The 19399-nt window shown below is 44.0% G+C and overlaps 1 protein-coding gene across 4 annotated transcripts in view; it reads left to right on the top strand.

Moving 5' to 3' along the window:
- The window catches only part of VPS41 (VPS41 subunit of HOPS complex), a 142941-nt gene that overhangs the window by 86185 nt on the left and 37357 nt on the right, over nucleotides 1–19399 (top strand). For all 4 annotated transcript variants that reach the window (XM_085890885.1, XM_085890882.1, XM_085890883.1 and 1 more), the window contains 3 exons: nucleotides 606–660; nucleotides 12106–12246; nucleotides 13287–13423. In XM_085890885.1, coding sequence (XP_085747011.1) covers nucleotides 606–660; nucleotides 12106–12246; nucleotides 13287–13423 — 333 coding nt within the window. The remainder of the gene's footprint in view (nucleotides 1–605; nucleotides 661–12105; nucleotides 12247–13286; nucleotides 13424–19399) is intronic.

Below are 19399 nucleotides of genomic sequence, written 5' to 3'. Positions count from 1 at the left end.
CAAGTAGTGCATTATTGTACAAACTTTTGGGGTGGGGGGGGGGGGTATAGGTTTTAAGAACTTCTGATAATTTTTCCGATCCCTCTACTATGACTAGGTGCCATTGGCTGTGGTTGTTTATGGTGTGACATTTGTTAATTAATTCCATAAATTAAATTATTACAATGGCATCGTGATCTTTCACATCTTTCCCAGCCACGAAGAATCATGCAAAAATGATCAGAACAACCCGAAAAACTACAAAGCCAGAGCAGAACTGGCTTGGCTACCAAAATGCAGAAACTGCCGCAGTCTAGCTGATAGAAATTCAAAAACATTTAAATTGGGTCGACAATAATTAATGGATCGGTCAAGTGACCAAAAACGCCTCTTTTTTTTTTTTTTTTCTTTCATCACGTCTAACATGGTGGATGTTGCTTCAGTGTTATTGTTTAAAGTGCTCTCTTTGATTGAGAGATGTGCCACATACAGTCCGTATATTCATTGAAGCCTCTATTTGCTTCCTGTGCAAAACATTTGTTGAGGTCAAGGGAACAACTGGTTAAATGTCATTGCTGGCTTGATTGCATACACACAAACAAATTAACCATCTTGTTTCTGTTCAGGCTCTGGAGGTTTGCCAGCAGCGAAACTTTGTTGAAGAAACTATTTTCTTGCTTAGTAAGTTCATTTTTAACCCTTTACTTCTCCCACACCACTCTCTCTGTCTATATCTCAATATATCTGTCAATATCTGTGTCTGCGTCTGTGTGTTTCTCTATCTCTGTCTCTATCTGTATCTCTCCATCTCTAAATTTCAATATTTCTACATCCCTATATATCTACATCTCTGTCTATATCTCTGCAGAGATCTATATCTCAACATCTCTGTCTATATCGCTGCATCTCTATGTCTCTACATATCTGTCTACATCTCTATATCTCTGTCGATATCTCCACATTTCTGCATCTCTGTCTTTATCTCTACATCTCGACATCTCTATATCTCTACATTTCTACATCTCTGTCGATATCTCGATATCTCCACATTTTTACATCTCTGTCTGTATCTTTACATTTCTATATATCTGTCTATATCTCTACATTTCTACATCTCTGTCTATATCTCTACATTTCTACATATCTGTCTATATCTCTACATTTCTACATATCTGTCTATATCTCTATATTTCTACATCTCTGTCAATATCTTTACATTCCTATATATCTGTCTCGATCTCCACATTTCTACATCTCTGTCGATATCTTTACATTTCTATATATCTGTCTATGTCTCTATATTTCTATATATCTGTCTATGTCTCTACATTTCTATATATCTGTCTATATCTCTACATTTCTACTTCTCTATCTATATCTCTACATTTCTATATATCTGTCTATATCTTGACATTTCTACATCTCTGTCTATATCTTTACATTTCTACATCTCTGTCTATATCTCTACATTTCTACATCTCTGTCTATATCTCTACATTTCTACATCTCTGTCTATATCTCTACATTTCTACATCTCTGTCAATATCTCCACATTTCTACATCTCTGTCTATATCTCTATATCTCTGTCGATATCTCCACATTTCTGCATCTCTACATCTCTACATCTCTACATCTCTATATCTCTACATTTCTACATCTCTGTCTATCTCTATCTCCACATTTTTACATCTGTCTATATCTTTACATTTCTATATATCTGTCTATATTTCTACATTTCTACACCTCTGCCTATATCTCTACTTTTCTATATATCTGTCTATATCTCTACATTTCTACATATCTGTCTATATCTCTACATTTCTACATATCTGTCTATATCTCTATATTTCTACATCTCTGTCAATATCTTTACATTCCTATATATCTGTCTCGATCTCCACATTTCTACATCTCTGTCGATATCTCTATCTCCACATTTCTACATCTCTCTCTATATCTTTACATTTCTATATATCTGTCTATGTCTCTACATTTCTATATATCTGTCTATGTCTCTACATTTCTATATATCTGTCTATGTCTCTACATTTCTATATATCTGTCTATGTCTCTACATTTCTATATATCTGTCTATATCTCTACATTTCTACATCTCTATCTATATCTCTACATTTCTATATATCTGTCTATATCTTGACATTTCTACATCTCTGTCTATATCTCTACATTTCTACATCTCTGTCTATATCTTTACATTTCTATATATCTGTCTATATCTCCATATTTCTGCATCTATGTCGATATCTCGATATCTCTGTCTATATCTTTACATTTCTATATATCTGTCTATATCTCTACATTTCTACATCTCTGTCTATATCTCTACATTTCGACATCTCTGTCTATATCTCTACATTTCGACATCTCTGTCTATATCTCGACATTTCTACATCTCTGTCTATCTCGTTATCTCCACATTTCTACATCTCTGTCTATATCTTTACATTTCTATATATTTGTCTATATCTCTACATTTTTTCATCTGTCTATATCTCTACATTTCTACATATCTGTCTATATCTCTACATGTCTACATCTCTGTCTATATCTCTGCATTTCTACATCTGTCTATATCTTTGCATTCTACATCTCTGTCTATATCTTTACATTTCTATATATCTGTCTATATCTCTACATTTCTATATATCTGTCTTTATCTCTACATTTCTACATCTCTATATCTCGTAATCTCCACATTTCTACATCTCTGTCTATATCTTTACATTTCTATATATCTGTCTATATCTCTACATTTCTACATCTCTGTCTATATCTTTACATTCCTATATATCTGTCTCTATCTCCACATTTCTACACCTCTCTCTATATCTTTACATTTCTATATATCTGTCTATGTCTCTACATTTCTATATATCTGTCAAAATCTCTACATGTCTACATCTCTATCTATATCTCTACATTTCTATATATCTGTCTATATCTCTACATTTCTACATCTCTGTCTATATCTTTACATTTCCATATATCTGTCTATATCTCCATATTTCTGCATCTATGTCGATATCTTGATATCTCCACATTTCTACATCTCTGTCTATATCTTTACATTTCTATTTTTCTGTCTATATCTCTACATTTCTACATCTCTGTCTATATCTCTACATTTCTATATCTCTGTCTATATCTTTACATTTATTTATGTATATATATATATATATATATATCTGTCTATATCTCTACATTTCTACATCTCTGTCTTTATCTTTACACACACGTGTCTGACTCCCAAGTATCTCTCCCTGTTTCCTCCCTCCTCCGGTATGACACACCTGAGCCTCGTCCTGGTGGAGGAGTTGCTCTCTTCATCAAAGACTCTATTCCTCACTCTCCACGCACTGCCCTCACTCTCCACACCCCCAGGAATACCTCTGGCTACGGCTTCCCCTCCACTCCCACCTCATGTTTATGTGTGTACTGTGCCGTCCACCTAACAGTGATGACTCCATCTACACCTCACTATCCGAAAACATGGACTAACTTCTATCTTCTCATCCAAACTCTCTCTTCCTCATATGTGGTGACTTCAATTGTCATCATGCCAGTTGGCTAGGTGTGGGTACCTCTCTCACCTGCCATGGCACTTCAGCAAAAGCTTTCTGCGACTCATTGGGACTGACTCAATCTGTCAACTTCCCGACCCAGATCTCAACCAATGGTACTCCATCTCTTCTGGATCTGATTTTGACAAATTTCTCTGACAATATCTGCTATTTCTTTCTGTCTATATCTCTACATTTCTACATCTCTGTGTATATCTCTACATTTCTACATCTCTGTCTATATCTCGACATTTATTTGTATATGTCCATATCTCTACATTTATGCATCACTGTCTATATCTCTACATTTCTACATCACTGTCTATATCTCTACATTTCTACATCACTGTCTATATCTCTACATTTCTACATCTCTGTCTATATCACTACATTTCTACATCTCTGTCTATATCTCTACATTTTTACATCACTGTCTATATCTCTACATTTCTACGTCACTGTCTGTATATACAGGGTGAGTCAGAAGTAGCGCCTGATTTCTGTCAGTTGATTGTTTGTTTGCCATTTGTATTACAGTGTACAAGAAGGGAGAAATAAATGAATGACATGTTTATCTAACCATTTATTCAAGAAAAAATTATTACGGAACTGGAGCAAGCTGTTTTACTTGCTATTTTCAAAGTGCCCTCCCTCGTGATCGATGCACAATTGCAGCCGAGTCAGCACAGAGCGGCACACACGTCTGCAGCGTTCAATATCAATTTCCTCAAACTGCAGTGATTTGAGCCTTCAATTCCTGAATGGTACGAGGCTTTTCACGATAAACCAGGTCTTTCATGAGCCCCCAAATAAAGAAATCTGGAGGTGTAAGGTCTGGGGAGCGTGCCGGCCACTCGATCGGACCGCAGCAGCTGGTCCACTTTCTGGGAAAGTTTTCATCAAGCCACTGACAAACATAATGCCCATAATGAGGTGGAGTTCCATCGTGCTGGAAATAACAGTCCTGATCTTGTACCCTGGGCCAAAAGAGGGTTTGCAGCATATCCAGGTAAATTTCTGCAGTGACAGATCCCTCAAAGAAAAAGGGTCCAATTATCCCTAATGGAGATATGGCTGCCCAAACAGTCACTCCAGGTAAATTTACCTCCTTCTCACCTGTCATTCTTGGGTTATTTCCAGCCCAGTAAAAACAATTGTGTCTGTTAATTGTGCCATTGAGCTTAAAACATGCCTCATCTGACCACCAGATGTTGTCTAGCATTGTGTCCTCTTCGTGAAGTTTAGCTAAGAACTCTTCGTAAAATTGAAGACAGCGGTCGTCATCTCCATCATGAAGGGCATACAGTAAGCGTGGAATGCAAGGTTTCCATTTTTTCTGGTGAAGGATACAGATAACACTTGATTGGCTCATTTCCAACTCTGCAGATAAACGGCGAGTTGACTTTTGCTGACTTTGTTCCAGTCTTCTGATGGCTTCTTCAGCCTTAGCTACATTCGTTGCCGTTTTCGGATGACCGGACTTCTTTGCAGTGGCTACCGACCCTGTTGCTTCAAAAATATCAACAATCAATCGTATTGTTGTGGTTTCCGCCGGCGTGCCGCCTCGAGCACGACCCTCGATGGAGCAGTGGGGCCGCCTCGGCTCGATCGCCCGGAATTACAGATCGCCGGCCCGGAGAAGTCCGAGGTCGGCGGGTCCTGGTTCTTTTGGACCAAAATACGCCAATGGGTGGACCGCGTGGGGTAGGGTCGATTGCCAGTTCCAATTTACCTAAATACCCACGTGATCCAGCTCCTGGGGTATTCCACCCTCGACGGAACTCGTACGGAAGTGAGCCGCTTAAGCGCACTCGTTCCGTATGCGAAGCCGAGCGGTTTAATAATCGCCGAATTCCGCCGGCCCGATTTCCCTGTTACTCCGTTACAGCGGCAATGACTGCTCACTTTCCCACATGCACGACATGCTCAGCCAATGAAAGAAATGACACGACGAGTTGATGTACATTCAAACAATGGGGGTTTTTATTTTACAACTAATAATGGGGAACTAGGGGAGCACTCAAGAACAAATTGAACCGAATATAAGAAATGCAAACAATATACAGCACAGGCACTTATGCAATTTTACTACTTACGAGATGGGCCCACGCACAGACACACACACAGACAGAAGTGGTGGCTAATGCCTTTATTTCGGCCTTCAACTCAGAGGATAGAGGAGCCAAAGCCAGGGTCTACTTTGGACCTGTCTTTGACGACGAAGGCAGGACAGGACGACGTCTCTGGACCAGCTCGATGAGCCCCCAAGACCAGTACGACGAGCTCAGCAAGACGACAACCACAGTGGTGACCACCGAGGCCACGACGATGACGACGAAAGGAGCGCCCACCGGCTCACTTCGCTTGGCTGGCTGGCTCCTCTTGGCTGGCTCTCTCCTCTTGGCTGGCTCGCTCCTTTTGGCTGGCTCTCTCCTCTTGGCTGGCTCTCCTCTTGGCTTTCTCCGTCTTTTATCCGTTCGGCTCTAACCGGCTCCATCCTGCTCGGTCTCTCTCCCATCTCTCTCCTGTCTCTCTCCTCTTGGCTCACTCTGGTTCTGTCTGGTTCGGTCTCTCTCTCTCTCTCTTTCTCTCTCTCCCATCTCTCTCAGTCTTTTATTCGCTCCGATGCGCTCCCATACCCCCTTCCCGGCACGCGGGGAAAGTCCCTGGGGTGGGAGTTGATACTTGTTTACACCGTTCTGAGGGACCCGCCCCAACCGTCAATTTTGTTTACTTCTTTTTCTGACCATACTTTTGTGGAGGAGGGTGGTTCTTCTTCTCTGGTGGAATCTCGATAAAATTCCTAACTATTAAAATAAATCACAGCGCATTTAACATTTAATTACCCATTAAACAAGGGAAAGGGCTATGTATAAACACGTACTTACCGAGATAACTAATCTCTGGGGACCTGAATGGTTGAGTGCGATAGCCTTCCAAATCCGCAACAGTATGTTTCTTCCCTGAGGTGGGTTAATATCGAATTCCTGTGCCAAACGGCGTGCCACCATCGTTGGTTGTTCATTACATTTGTGGTAATGTTTCACGGCCGCAATGCGTTGATTCATTGAAAGGTAATTCATGGTTCAATTTGGTGCAAATTCAGTAACTTTCCAAACTCGCAGCAATAACCTGCAAAACAAAATCAAAAACAAATAAATTACGAAAATTAATAATCTGCAAGACAATTATTAACAACATGACTTCCCAGAAAGAATCTGACAGCCAAAAAAACAGAAATCGGGCGCTACTTTTGACTCACCCTATATATATATATATATATATATATATATATATATATATATATATATATATATATATATATATATATATATATATATATATATGTCCTCACCAACCTTCTTACCCTCGACCGAGAGGGTATTGTGTTTGGGTCTGTTTGTTTGTTTATTTGTTTGTCCGCACAGAGCATTCATGTTTTTCTCCTCAACCGCTTGTCGGATTGAGACAAACTTTTCACCATCGGTGCGACGACTTATGTAGAATGCTCTAATGATAATTATGACATCATAGGTCACATGGTGTGGCAGCCATGTTGGGAAAACAGAAAAAAAAATTGGATCTCTGTGTCAATGAAACCGCATCAAGGAAAAAATTGGAACTTTGCACATGGCAAGTACTCCTCATGGGGAATAAGTGTGATCTTTTTTTTTTTGACATCATACGTGCCTTCATTATGATGTCATAATTGCATATGTAGTACGCTACATCTGATCAATATGAAAATTTTTGAGGGTCATCTCGGGATAAAATGGTCCACAGAAAATAATTTGATAACGTCATCGGTCACGTGATTCGGCAACCATATTGTTTTTTTTTTTTTTAATCCTTCAAAAATCTTCTCTGAAGTGGCTGAACAGATCGAGACGAAACTTTAAACGTATGACCGCCTATCCATGAGGAACAAAAGGTTCACACATATGACATCATAGGCCACATGGTTTGGCAGCCATATTGGATTTACCCTAAAACCCATTTAAAAAAAAATCAGCTTCTCCAGAATGGCTGGACAGATCAAGGGGAAACTTCACAGAAATGTTCCCCAAGCCATGGGTGTACAAGTTTGTTAAGGAATAATTGATAGGCCACATGGTTTGGCAGCCATATTGGATTGAAGAAAATATTAAATAGCGTTTCTCTGAAACCGCTTAATCAATCAATGTGAAACTTCACAATTGTGATCTAGTAGTGATGTGGAATATATGTTTTAAATTTCAACTTTATTGGACATGTGGTATGGCAGTCAGAAATATTTAATTTTTTGATCTGGGTTCTTTTTGTTTTTTGACTTTTTAAAATATATATTATTTATTTTATATTTTTTTGAATAAGGCTCACTTGGCTGTACCTGGATGGGTTTGAAGGTGGAGGAGTCGCAACTACAATGCGAATCCTATCCAGGTTCCTTCTGATGACTTCATGTTTTCTTTTTGCTTGTTTGGGTTCCTTCATCAGGTCTGTCAGGTCAGGTTCGATCTGTGACCTGCTACAGGTACCATGTAAACCTGTACTAACCTGTTCCATGGTCGGGTCGTCGGCGACTAAACCGTCTCCCCCACCAGGTTTTCTGGTGAGGAGGGTGTTTGGATATGGACACCCAGCAGGATTAAAAACAAAACCTGTCAAAGGGCGGAGGAGCTCCTTGTGAGCCAACGGCCATCCATATCTAGTGCCCAACTGTGTCTGCGGACGTCCTCCTGCAGTTGGGTCACTTCTTATTAGGAGGTTGGTGGCAGGATTTGCACTCCGGCCACCGTAAAACCCTTCATTCCGCAAAATGCAAAAACGCAAAAAAATCTGAAAACCCACTCCGTGGGAGTACCTCCTGTGCAGCTTCCCTTCGCAGGGCAGCTCACCGGATGACGGGATTGGGGCAAAGCCTTCGGGACCCCCAATCTTTGATAGGAGGGAAACCACGGGGTAACATCCCTGGGTCAGATTGCGGGAGAGTGTGTCGGAGTGGTGCTGAGGTGTCGTCCACCAGACGGCGGTCTCCTTGGGTTAACCTGAGGCGGTCCCTTCGGGTGGGTGCCTGGAATGTCCTATCCCTAAGAGAGGATGATCACCTGTCTCTGTTATCATCTGAGCTCAAGCGTTTGGACATCGGGATTGCAGCTCTCTCTGAGGTTCGGAGACCGGATTGCGGCGATATAATGGTGGGTGGTTACACCTACTATTGGTCTGGTCGCTCTGATGGTTACCATACCCAAGGAGTTGCTGCAGCTGTGTCCAATAAGCTGACCCCAATGATAATTGAGGTAACACCGGTCAACGAGCGTATTATGAGATAAAGGATTCGTCACTCCTTAGGTGTCATTTCCCTGGTCTCTGTTTATGCTCCGACTGAGGCGAGTGATCTCACCGTGAAGGATGCATTCTACGCCACACTCGAGTCTGTGGTTGATCAGTGCCCCAGACGAGATACACTTCTAGTCTTGGGGGATTTCAATGCATCGACTGGAACTGATAGGGACGGTTATGAGGTGTGTGTTGGTCCCCATGGGTCGGGAACTATGAACCAGAATGGCACTAAGTTCCTTGACTTTGCAAGAAGTCATGGACTTAGGGTGGCTGGTTCATGGTTTCAGTGCCCACAAGCTCATCGCTGGACTTGGTATTCCAACGCTGGCGGTGTGGCAAAGGAGATTGACCATGTCCTCATTGACGGTCGTTGGAGGATGATCCAGAACTGCAGGGTCTACCGGAGTGCTCAGTTCCTCAATACTGACCACAGGCTTGTTGTAGCAACTCTAAAGCTGCACCTTAAATCCTGGAGAATGGTACCATCCCAGCCGAGGCTGGATGTTGCCAAGCTCAGGGATGAGAGAGTAGCTGAGGAGTTTGCGTACAGGCTGAGTGGACACTTGGGGGTTCTGGGTGCTTTGGGGGGTCCTGAAGAGTTGTGGAGCGCCTTCAAGACCACCGTCCTTGATGTTGCCCATGGATGCCTTGGAGCTCACCGCAGGGCAAAGAAGAATTTTGTCTCTCAAGGGACACTGGATACCATTGACCAGAGTCGCAGGGCCAGGCTGAATGGCAGAGCTGAGCTGTTCAGGGAGCTGAGGCGTAAAACTGTATGTGCACTGAGGGTGGACAAGGAGGCCTATGTGCGAGGAATCTGTGAGGGGGTAGAGCATCACCTGTGGACAGGTGATTCTCGTCCCGCTTACAGGGGAATTCGCGCATTACGTTCATCCAAGCCCATCCCTCGGAGCACTACAGTTCGAGCAGAGAGTGGTAGGCTCTTGACAGAGGAGTCTGAAATGAAGGCCCGCTGGGCCGGTTACTTTGAGCGGTTGTACCAGGCTGATCCCCCAACTGTCGAGTTGGACGTCAAGGGTGTTACAATCCCTGTTGCTGACCCTCGAATCAACTGTGGTCCACCTACGCTTGTGGAAACACGGGCTGCGGTGAACCAGTTGAAACGGGGCAAAGCTCCAGGGATCTGTGGCATCCATGCCGAACTTCTCAAGGCTGGTGGAAATGCTGCACTCGTGTCGTTGCATGCAGTTTTGTGCTCTGCCTGGAACACAGGCATCATCCCAACTGACTGGAAGAGAGGCCTTGTTGTCCCTCTCTGGAAAGGGAAGGGTGATCGCCAAGACTGCAACAACTACCGAGGGGTGACGCTGCTCTCAGTGCCGGGCAAGGTCTTTGCTCGGATAATTCTCGATAGGGTTCGCCACCATCTGCTTGAGCACCAGCATCCAGAGCAGTCAGGCTTTACACCAAACAGGTCAACGATTGACCGTATCCTTGCTCTTCGTGTCCTCACCGAACGCAGACGAGAGTTCCGGCAGGGGCTGCTTGCAGCCTATGTTGATCTCTGTAAAGCGTTCGATTCAGTGAATCGGGATGTCCTCTGGAGGATTCTTGGTCTTCGTGGGGTGCCACCAAAACTGATCGATCTGATGTCTGAACTCTACTCTGGTACTGAGAGTGCTGTGAAGTGTGGTGGTACCATCTCTGACTTATTTCCAGTTGTTACTGGAGTTCGTCAGGCATGTGTGCTTGCCCCCACACTTTTCAGCACTTGTATGGACTGGATTCTAGGGAGGATGTCGGAGAGATCAAGTTGCGGTGCGTCATTTGGGAATGTCAAGATCTCGGACCTTGACTTTGCAGATGATGCAGTCATCTTTGCGGAGACTTTAGACATCCTCTTGGGGGCCCTCGAGGTGCTGAATGAGGAGTCGGAGCCGTTGGGATTATGGGTTTCTTGGGTCAAAACTAAGATCCAGGCTTTCGGTGACATCTTGGATGCTGCTGTCCTGTCTGTGTCTGTTTGTGGTGAGGATGTTGAGGTCGTGGAGAGATTCACTTACCTTGGCAGTGATATTCATGTCTCTGCTGGCTGCGAGTCAGAGGTCAATAGACGTCTGGGTCGGGCCTGGGGAGTCATGGATTCACTGGATCATGGGGTGTGGCGCTGCCGGTACCTGTGCGGAAGGACGAAAGTCCGAGTCTTCAGGTCCTTGGTACTTCCAGTCTTGCTCTATGGGTGCCAGACCTGGACTCTGACCAAGGATCTGAGACGGAGACTTAATTCCTTTGGTACCAGGTCTCTTCGGAGAATCCTTGGCTATCGCTGGTCGGATTTTGTGTCCAACGAGCGGTTGCTGAGAGAGACTCGGATGAGATTTGTTACCTGCATAGTCCGTGAGCGTCAGTTGCGGCTGTATAGACATGTGGCTCGTTTTCCTGACGCTGATCCTGCTCACCAGATTCTCTCAGCGAGGGAGTCTCATGAGTGGAGGAGGCCAGTGGGTCGACCACGTGCCTCATGGTTGCAACAGGTTGACCATCATCTCAAGGAGATGGGGATGGGCCTGGCATCTGCCTGGGGGATGGCCAGACGGAGGCCCCTGGAGTACCAGCGGAAAGTGGACGCAGCGACGTGCTGTTCTGGCACGTTCGTGGAAGAGCTGGAACACAGAACGAATCAGGATGCAACAGTACAAAAGGAACAACAGAAACAGAGGGAGGAACCAACAGCAGGACTGAGAGACAAAACAGACGGAGACAGACAAACACGGGATGGAGGTAAAAATGAGGGGTGGGAAGGACACAGCGGGAGGTCACATTAGATGAAACTGGGGGAAAAAGAATCTGATATAAGAGGGAGGCTCATGGAAGAATAAGGTTAACTTGCCAGTGGGACAGTGAGGTGACAAATGAGCACAACTGGCAAGATGATGGATAGAGAGAGAGGGACAGACAGACAGACAGACAGACACATGTTTATTTAATTGTGGTTTTGTACAACAGTCGCCTTATTATTAGAACGTGGTATGTCCATTATTTAAAGCACTCCGCAGTCCCTTGTGTTGTTTTGTAAGAGCCACCTTATGCTGGGCACTCGGAAGGGAACCTGTCGTTTTTATTATTTTGATGTGGGGAACAGGGAATGAATAATAAAGGGAAAGTTTTACTCTGAACCAATTTATTAACTGTGACACTTTTGCACGAGCATGTGTGGAGCCTCACTTCCCGTTTGTGTACCCTTTGGTGTTCCCTATACAGGCCGAATGGGTGACAGCCGTCAAGCGCTAAAGATGATTACACGGGAGCTGAACAACGTGGACAAGGCCATTGACTTTGCAAAAGAGCAAGATGATCCGGAACTCTGGGACGATCTTATAAACTACGCCATAACCAAGCCTCGTAGGGGATTCTCGTACTCATTGTATCATAACACCTCGTTCATTCAGCCCCTTCCTTTGTCCAACTCGCCCTTTTCATTGCCTTAACACCAACACGTTACTCAACAAAACAGTTGTCTCGTTAACTTCATGTGTCCTCTTTCACAGGGTGGGTGTCTAAGTCTCATCAAATGTGTCTATCCAGCACAGATAACCCACTTAAGAAATGTGTAATGATTCGATTCTGTCGATTATAAACTCAAGCCAAGCTTTCAGCAGAAATACCAACAATTTTATATTTGTACCCATTAAGCAGATTATTCGAGAACAGCACTCGGTAGAGCGCACACCTCCACTCGGCCCAACGGTTTACGTTTTGTATCCCACTGATGGGCAGAATCTGCTGATCTGAACCAAAATGGAATCTCCTTGTTCTCGTCATCAAACCAACTCATCTACTTGGTTTTGTCATTACTCGTCTCTAACTTTTTGAAATATGTTATACAGTATCTCGTTTTTGGCCCCATTTCTCAATGGTGAAGAATCGTTGTAAAAATCGAAAAATTCTTGAATCCGAATCCGGATTTGGATATTCACCAAAATGGAATCAATTTTTCCTTGTGCCATATCCGAATCCGAATCCGTACCCAACTTTTTGAGATATCGTGCTATGTATAGGTATTAGCCTGATCAATGGTGAAGAATCACTTAAAAACTAATTGGGTCCGGATCTTCATCAAAACCGAATCATTTCATCCTTGTCACACACCCAACTTGTCCACCAAGTTTTGTCCGAATCCGTCCATAACTTTGAGATATCCTGTTCACAGACGAACAAACAGAAAGAGGTGAAACCACGACCTCTGTTCACCTTTGGTGGTAGAGGTAAAAAAGCTTACTTTGGCCTTAATTATCAACCCTTGTTCAGCCTGTTGTGGTGTTTTTTTTTTAATGATACCGTGCATTTTCATGTTCCTGAACAGAAAGTTATCGTGTCATTTGCAACCGACATTGAAATGTGAAGAAACGATATATATTCCCTTCTCATCTCCGTGGCTGCAGTGTTTGTTACGGGACTGCTCAATAACATTGGCACACACATCGATCCCAAAATACTGATCAGGCGTATCCCAGAAGGCATGAAGATACCGCAGCTTCGTGACTCCCTCGTCAAGATCCTGCAGGACTACAACCTGCAGGTGTGTGCTTTCAAACATGGCTGGTAGACGAGCACACTAGCACAGTGATGAAGTGGGAGATTTTGAAAGCTTTGGTGAATTGGCCCCTTCGTTGCAAAACCAAGTTTGTTGTGACATCGGTACAAGGTTAGTCACAAAAATGTACCCGATTTTAATTTGTTTGTTAAATCTGCTAATTTTAATGAGAGACCATATCATTTGTTTGATGCATAAAGAAACTGATAAAGTTTTGTGTGAGATAGCAAATGTTGTTAACCTCCACCATCTTCGAAGATGGATGGAGGTTACTGTTTTCACCCCTTTCTGTTTGTTTGTTTGTTTGTTTGTTTGTTTGTTTGTGAACAGTATTACGGAAAAACTCCTCGACGGATTTCGACGAAACTTGGTGGGGGGGTTAGGTATGGTCGAAAGGATCATGCCATTAAATTTTGGACTTGGTCCCCCCCCCCAAAAAAAAATTGTTAGAGAATTTTTTTTTTTTTTTGCATTTCTGCATGTTTTAAGTGATTTCCAACCCCCCCCCAAAAAAATTGTTACCACCCCCCCAAAAAATAGAGAATTTTTTTTGCATTTCTACATGTTTTAAGTGATTTCCAACCTCCCCAAAAAATTGTTACCCCCCCCCCCCAAAAAAAAATTTAGAGAAAAAAAAAATCTTTTTTTTGCATTTCTACATGTTTTAAGTGATTTCCAACCCCCCAAAATTGTTACCCCCCCAAAAAAAAAATTTTTTTTTTGCATTTCTACATGTTTTAAGTGATTTCCAACCCCTCCCCAAAAAATTGTTAGAGAAAAAAATGTTTTTTGCATTTCTACATGTTTTAAGTGATTTCCACCCCCCCCCCCCCAAAAAAAAATGGAGAAAAGAACTATAACTGTCAGCACTGTTGACATCATATTTAATGAATAAGATATAAGGTTCACTTGAGTGACCCAGCAGTATTGGTGGCGGAGGTTTTGCACTCTCCCGAGTGCTCCCCCTCTAGTTTGAACTGTGCTCCTCCAAGTTCTGCACATTTACAGATGCATATAGAATCCTTTATCTCTATGGTAAAGTGTTTCACCTGAGACTGGAAATAACCCGCGTTACAGCATCTTTGATTTCTGGAATGTTCATTGTCCTTACAGAAAAACAAAAATTTAAAGGTGAGAGGTCAGGAAATCGTGGAGGTCAAGGATATTGTCGAAGAATTCTCTAAGTCATCAGTACAATTAATACATTTATTCAACATACAAAACACTTTAATATGCGCGCATAGGAGATTCTGAACAAACAAACTCATTCCAGATCTCTCAAATACAAATGGAGAATCTTAGTCTTTATGTAGTTTTTCAGTAAGACATTTTTTTTATCATCTCTGACACTGGTGCCAGTTTGTCTGGTCTTGACATCTTCCAGGTGAAGCTTATCTTCAGTCTTCTTGGACAGCTCCTGCTTGAATGGTTGTAACATATATTTCAAATATAGACATGTTAATCCTTTCCTAATACAGAAAACGCACAGAATGCTGGAATGGCGTCAAACGCCAACTTTAATGGTCATTAAAACAAGTTTTCATCGCATGTAGGTTAAAAGTCAGTCTGCTTCTCCCGAAACTGGGAAGATTTATTATCTTGAAACGACTACAGCGAAGTGAATACATCTGGACACCTTCTTAAATCCACATTCCAACTTGTTTGTGTCAGGTCAGGTATGGGAGCATGTGCCAGAACAGCGCGTCGCTGTGTCCACTTTCCGCCGGTACTCCAGGGGCCTCAGTCTGGCCATCCCCCAGGCAGATGCCAGGCCCATCCCCATCTCCTTGAGATGATGGTCAACCTGCTGCAACCATGAGGCACGTGGTCGGCCCACTGGCCTCCTCCACTCATGAGACTCCCTCGCTGAGAGAATCTGGTGAGCAGGATCAGCGTCAGGAAAATGAGCCACATGTCCATACAGCCGCAACTGACGCTCACGGACTATGCAGGTAACAAACCTCATCCGAGTCTCTCTCAGCAACCGCTCGTTGGACACAAATCCGACCAGCGATAGCCAAGGATTCTCCAAAGACACCTGGTACCAAAGGAATTAAGTCTCCGTCTCCGATCCTTGGTCAGAGTCCAAGTCTCGCACCCATAGAGCAAGACTGGAAGTACCAAGGACCTGAAGACTCGGACTTTCGTCCTCCCGCACAGGTACCGGCAGCGCCACACCCCATGATCCGGTGAATCCATGACTCCCCAGGCCTGACCCAGACGTCTATTGACCTCTGACTCGCAGCCAGCAGAGACATGAATATCACTGCCAAGGTAAGTGAATCTCTCCATGACCTCAACATCCTCACCACAAACAGACACAGACAGGACAGCAGCATCCAAGATGTCACCGAAAGCCTGGATCTTAGTTTTGACCCAAGAAACCCGTAATCCCAGCGGCTCCGACTCTTCATTCAGCACCTCGAGGGCCCCCAAGAGGATGTCTAAAGTCTCCGCAAAGATGACTGCATCATCTGCAAAATCAAGGTCCGAGATCTTGACATTCCCAAACGATGCACCGCAGCTTGATCTCTCCGACATCCTCCCTAAAATCCAGTCCATACAAGTGCTGAAAAGTGTGGGGGCCAGTACACATCCCTGACGAACTCCAGTAACAACTGGAAATAAGTCAGAGATGGTACCACCACACTTCACAGCACTCTCAGTACCAGAGTAGAGTTCAGACATCAGATCGATCAGTTTTGGTGGCACCCCACGAAGACCAAGAATCCTCCAGAGGACATCCCGATTCACTGAATCGAACGCTTTACAGAGATCAACATAGGCTGCAAGCAGCCCCTGCCGAAACTCTCGTCTGCGTTCGGTGAGGACACGAAGTGCAAGGATACGGTCAATCGTTGACCTCTTTGGTGTAAAGCCTGACTGCTCTGGACGCTGGTGCTCAAGCAGATGGTGGCGAACCCTATCAAGAATTATCCGAGCAAAGACCTTGCCCGGCACTGACAGCAGCGTCACCCCTCGGTAGTTGTTTCAGTCTTGGCGATCACCCTTCCCTTTCCAGAGAGGGACAACAAGGCCCCTCTTCCAGTCAGTTGGGATGATGCCTGTGTTCCAGGCAGAGCACAAAACTGCATGCAATGACACGAGTGCAGCATTTCCCCCAGCCTTGAGAAGTTCAGCATGGATGCCACAGATCCCTGGAGCTTTGCCCCGTTTCAACCGGTTCACCACAGCCCGTGTTTCCACAAGCGAAGGTAGACCACAGTTGATTCGAGGGTCAGCAACAGGGATTGTAACACCCTTGACGTCCAACTCGACAGCTGGGGGATCAGCCTGGTACAACCGCTCAAAGTAACCCGCCCAGCGGGCCTTCACTTCAGACTCCTCTGTCAAGAGCCTACCACTCTCTGCTCGAACTGCAGTGCTCCGAGGGATGGGCTTGGATGAACGTAATGCGCGAATTCCCCTGTAAGCGGGACGAGAATCACCTGTCCACAGGTGATGCTCTACCCCCTCACAGATTCCTCGCAAATAGGCCTCCTTGTCCACCCTCAGTGCACGTACAGTTTTACGCCTCAGCTCCCTGAACAGCTCAGCTCTGCCATTCAGCCTGGCCCTGCGACTCTGGTCAATGGTATCCAGTGTCCCTTGAGAGACAAAATTCTTCTTTGCCCTGCGGTGAGCTCCAAGACATCCACCGGCAACATCAAGGACGGTGATCTTGAAGGCGCTCCACAACTCTTCAGGACCCCCCAAAGCACCCAGACCCCCCAAATGTCCACTGAGCCTGTTCGCAAACTCCTCAGCTACTCTCTCATCCCTGAGCTTGGCAACATCCAGCCTAGGCTGGGATGGTACCATTCTCCAGGATTTAAGGTGCAGCTTTAGAGTTGCTACAACAAGCCTGTGGTCAGTATTGAGGAACTGAGCACTCCGTTAGACCCTGCAGTTCTGGACCATCCTCCAACGACCGTCAATGAGGACATGGTCAATCTCCTTTGCCACAAGTCCAGCGATGTCCAGATTTCCAAGTCCAGCGATGAGCTTGTGGGCGCTGAAACCATGAACCAGCCACCCTAAGTCCATGACTTCTTGCAAAGTCAAGGAACTTAGTGCTATTCTGGTTCATAGTTCCTGACCCATGGGGACCAACACACACCTCATAACCATCCCTATCAGTTCCAGTCGATGCATTGAAATCCCCCAAGACTAGAAGTGTATCTCGTCTGGGGCACTGATCAACCACAGACTCGAGTGTGGCGTAGAATGCATCCTTCACGGTGAGATCACTCGCCTCAGTCGGAGCATAAACAGAGACCAGGGAAATGACACCTAAGGAGTGGCGAATCCTTAATCTCATAATACGCTCGTTGACCGGTGTTACCTCAATTATCATTGGGGTCACCTTATTGGACACAGCTACAGCAACTCCTTGGGTATGGTAACCATCAGAGCGACCAGACCAATAGTAGGTGTAACCACCCACCATTATCTCGCCGCAATCCGGTCTCCGAACCTCAGAGAGAGCTGCAATAACGATGTCCAAACGCTTGAGCTCAGATGATAACAGAGACAGGTGATCATCCTCTCTTAGGGATAGGACATTCCAGGCACCCACCCGAAGGGACCGCCTCAGGTTAACCCAAGGAGACCACCGTCTGGTGGATGACACCTTGTTTGTGTCTTTTCTAAAAATTCCTTTAGATAGCTTTTAAAATGATCGGCAAGTCTTCTTATATTCAACTTACTGGCAAAGTTCAACCTGTTTACACTTTTAATATGCAGGTGATCTTTCCATACAAAGGAGAAATATAATTATGTTGATTCCAAATGGATACATACTTAAAAGCATCGTATCATATTTGAGTACATTTTTATTTCATCTTTAATATCTTTTATTTTAATATCAAGTTTTATCATCAATTTATTTTATCACCCCCCAAACCCATTATGATAAAAATGCATCTACAATATCCAGATCGGTGGGAAATTAATTTTCCAGGAAAGTGATTGTCGAGCCACTGCATGGACAAGCAGAGCTGTACGTACAGTTGTTCCGTCCTGTTGAAACCGAGCACCAGGAACGTTTCTCATGTGACTCCAGAAAAATGTGTTCAACACGCGTACGTAATATTCCGCATTCACCGCCACCCCTTCCTCAGTATCCTGATCTTCAAAAAAAAGTATGGACCGTAAATCTGATGACTGCATTATTTTTGGGGCATGAAGAGGCAAATTAACAAATTGGCCTGGCTTCTCCATGCCCCAAAACCGACAGTTCAAGTAAACATGACATTCGTCCCCTGAAAATCAGATCGTCCATGTTAATTCCTACTTGATCAATAATCCTTCTGAATCGCGCACAAAATTCACGATGTCAATGCTTGTCATCTGAGGTTAACTGCTGCATCAATTGCAATTTGTAAGGGAAAGCCTTCTGATCAGACTTTTACGCTCTAGCGACGCTGCTTTGAGATTATTGTTCTTCACAGAGCCCATCCCTCTCCACTTTGGGACTATACAACGAATAGTCTTCGAGGTTGGTGCAGTAAGTCTATGGAATTGTTTTCTGAATACTTGCGGCACTCCTATCACTGATTTAAATCAACATTCTTCTCGACAATGAAGATGCAAGATGCACTCTGTTGTTGTTTGCACCGTGGGTTACCTGCGATAAATAAATAATAATACAAATGTCAAAATACATTTGCTACAAACATTTTTTAATGCTCACTTCATCTAATTCACTATATTTGACATTTCCACCTACTAAGAATTTTTTTATGCCTCCACCGACGAAGTTGCCCAACCGAGCAACGTGTTTTTGGGGTGTGCATCCGTCCGTCAATGATGGGTTTTCGTTACCACGATAACTTAAGAATGGCTGAGGGTATCTAAGTCAAACTTGGTTCAAGTATGTATAATGATGTAAAGATAAATTGATTAGAATTTGGGTCAAGAGGTCAAAGGTCAGAGGTCCCATGGGATAAAAATTCTTTT

This window comes from Eptatretus burgeri, chromosome 8, assembly GCF_056783735.1.
Source record: "Eptatretus burgeri isolate ZD-2024b chromosome 8, Ebu_testis_v1, whole genome shotgun sequence".
Classification (NCBI taxonomy): domain Eukaryota; kingdom Metazoa; phylum Chordata; class Myxini; order Myxiniformes; family Myxinidae; genus Eptatretus; species Eptatretus burgeri.
The sequence above is the reverse complement of the archived record's forward strand: the minus strand, read 5'-3'. Positions and strand labels throughout refer to the sequence as shown.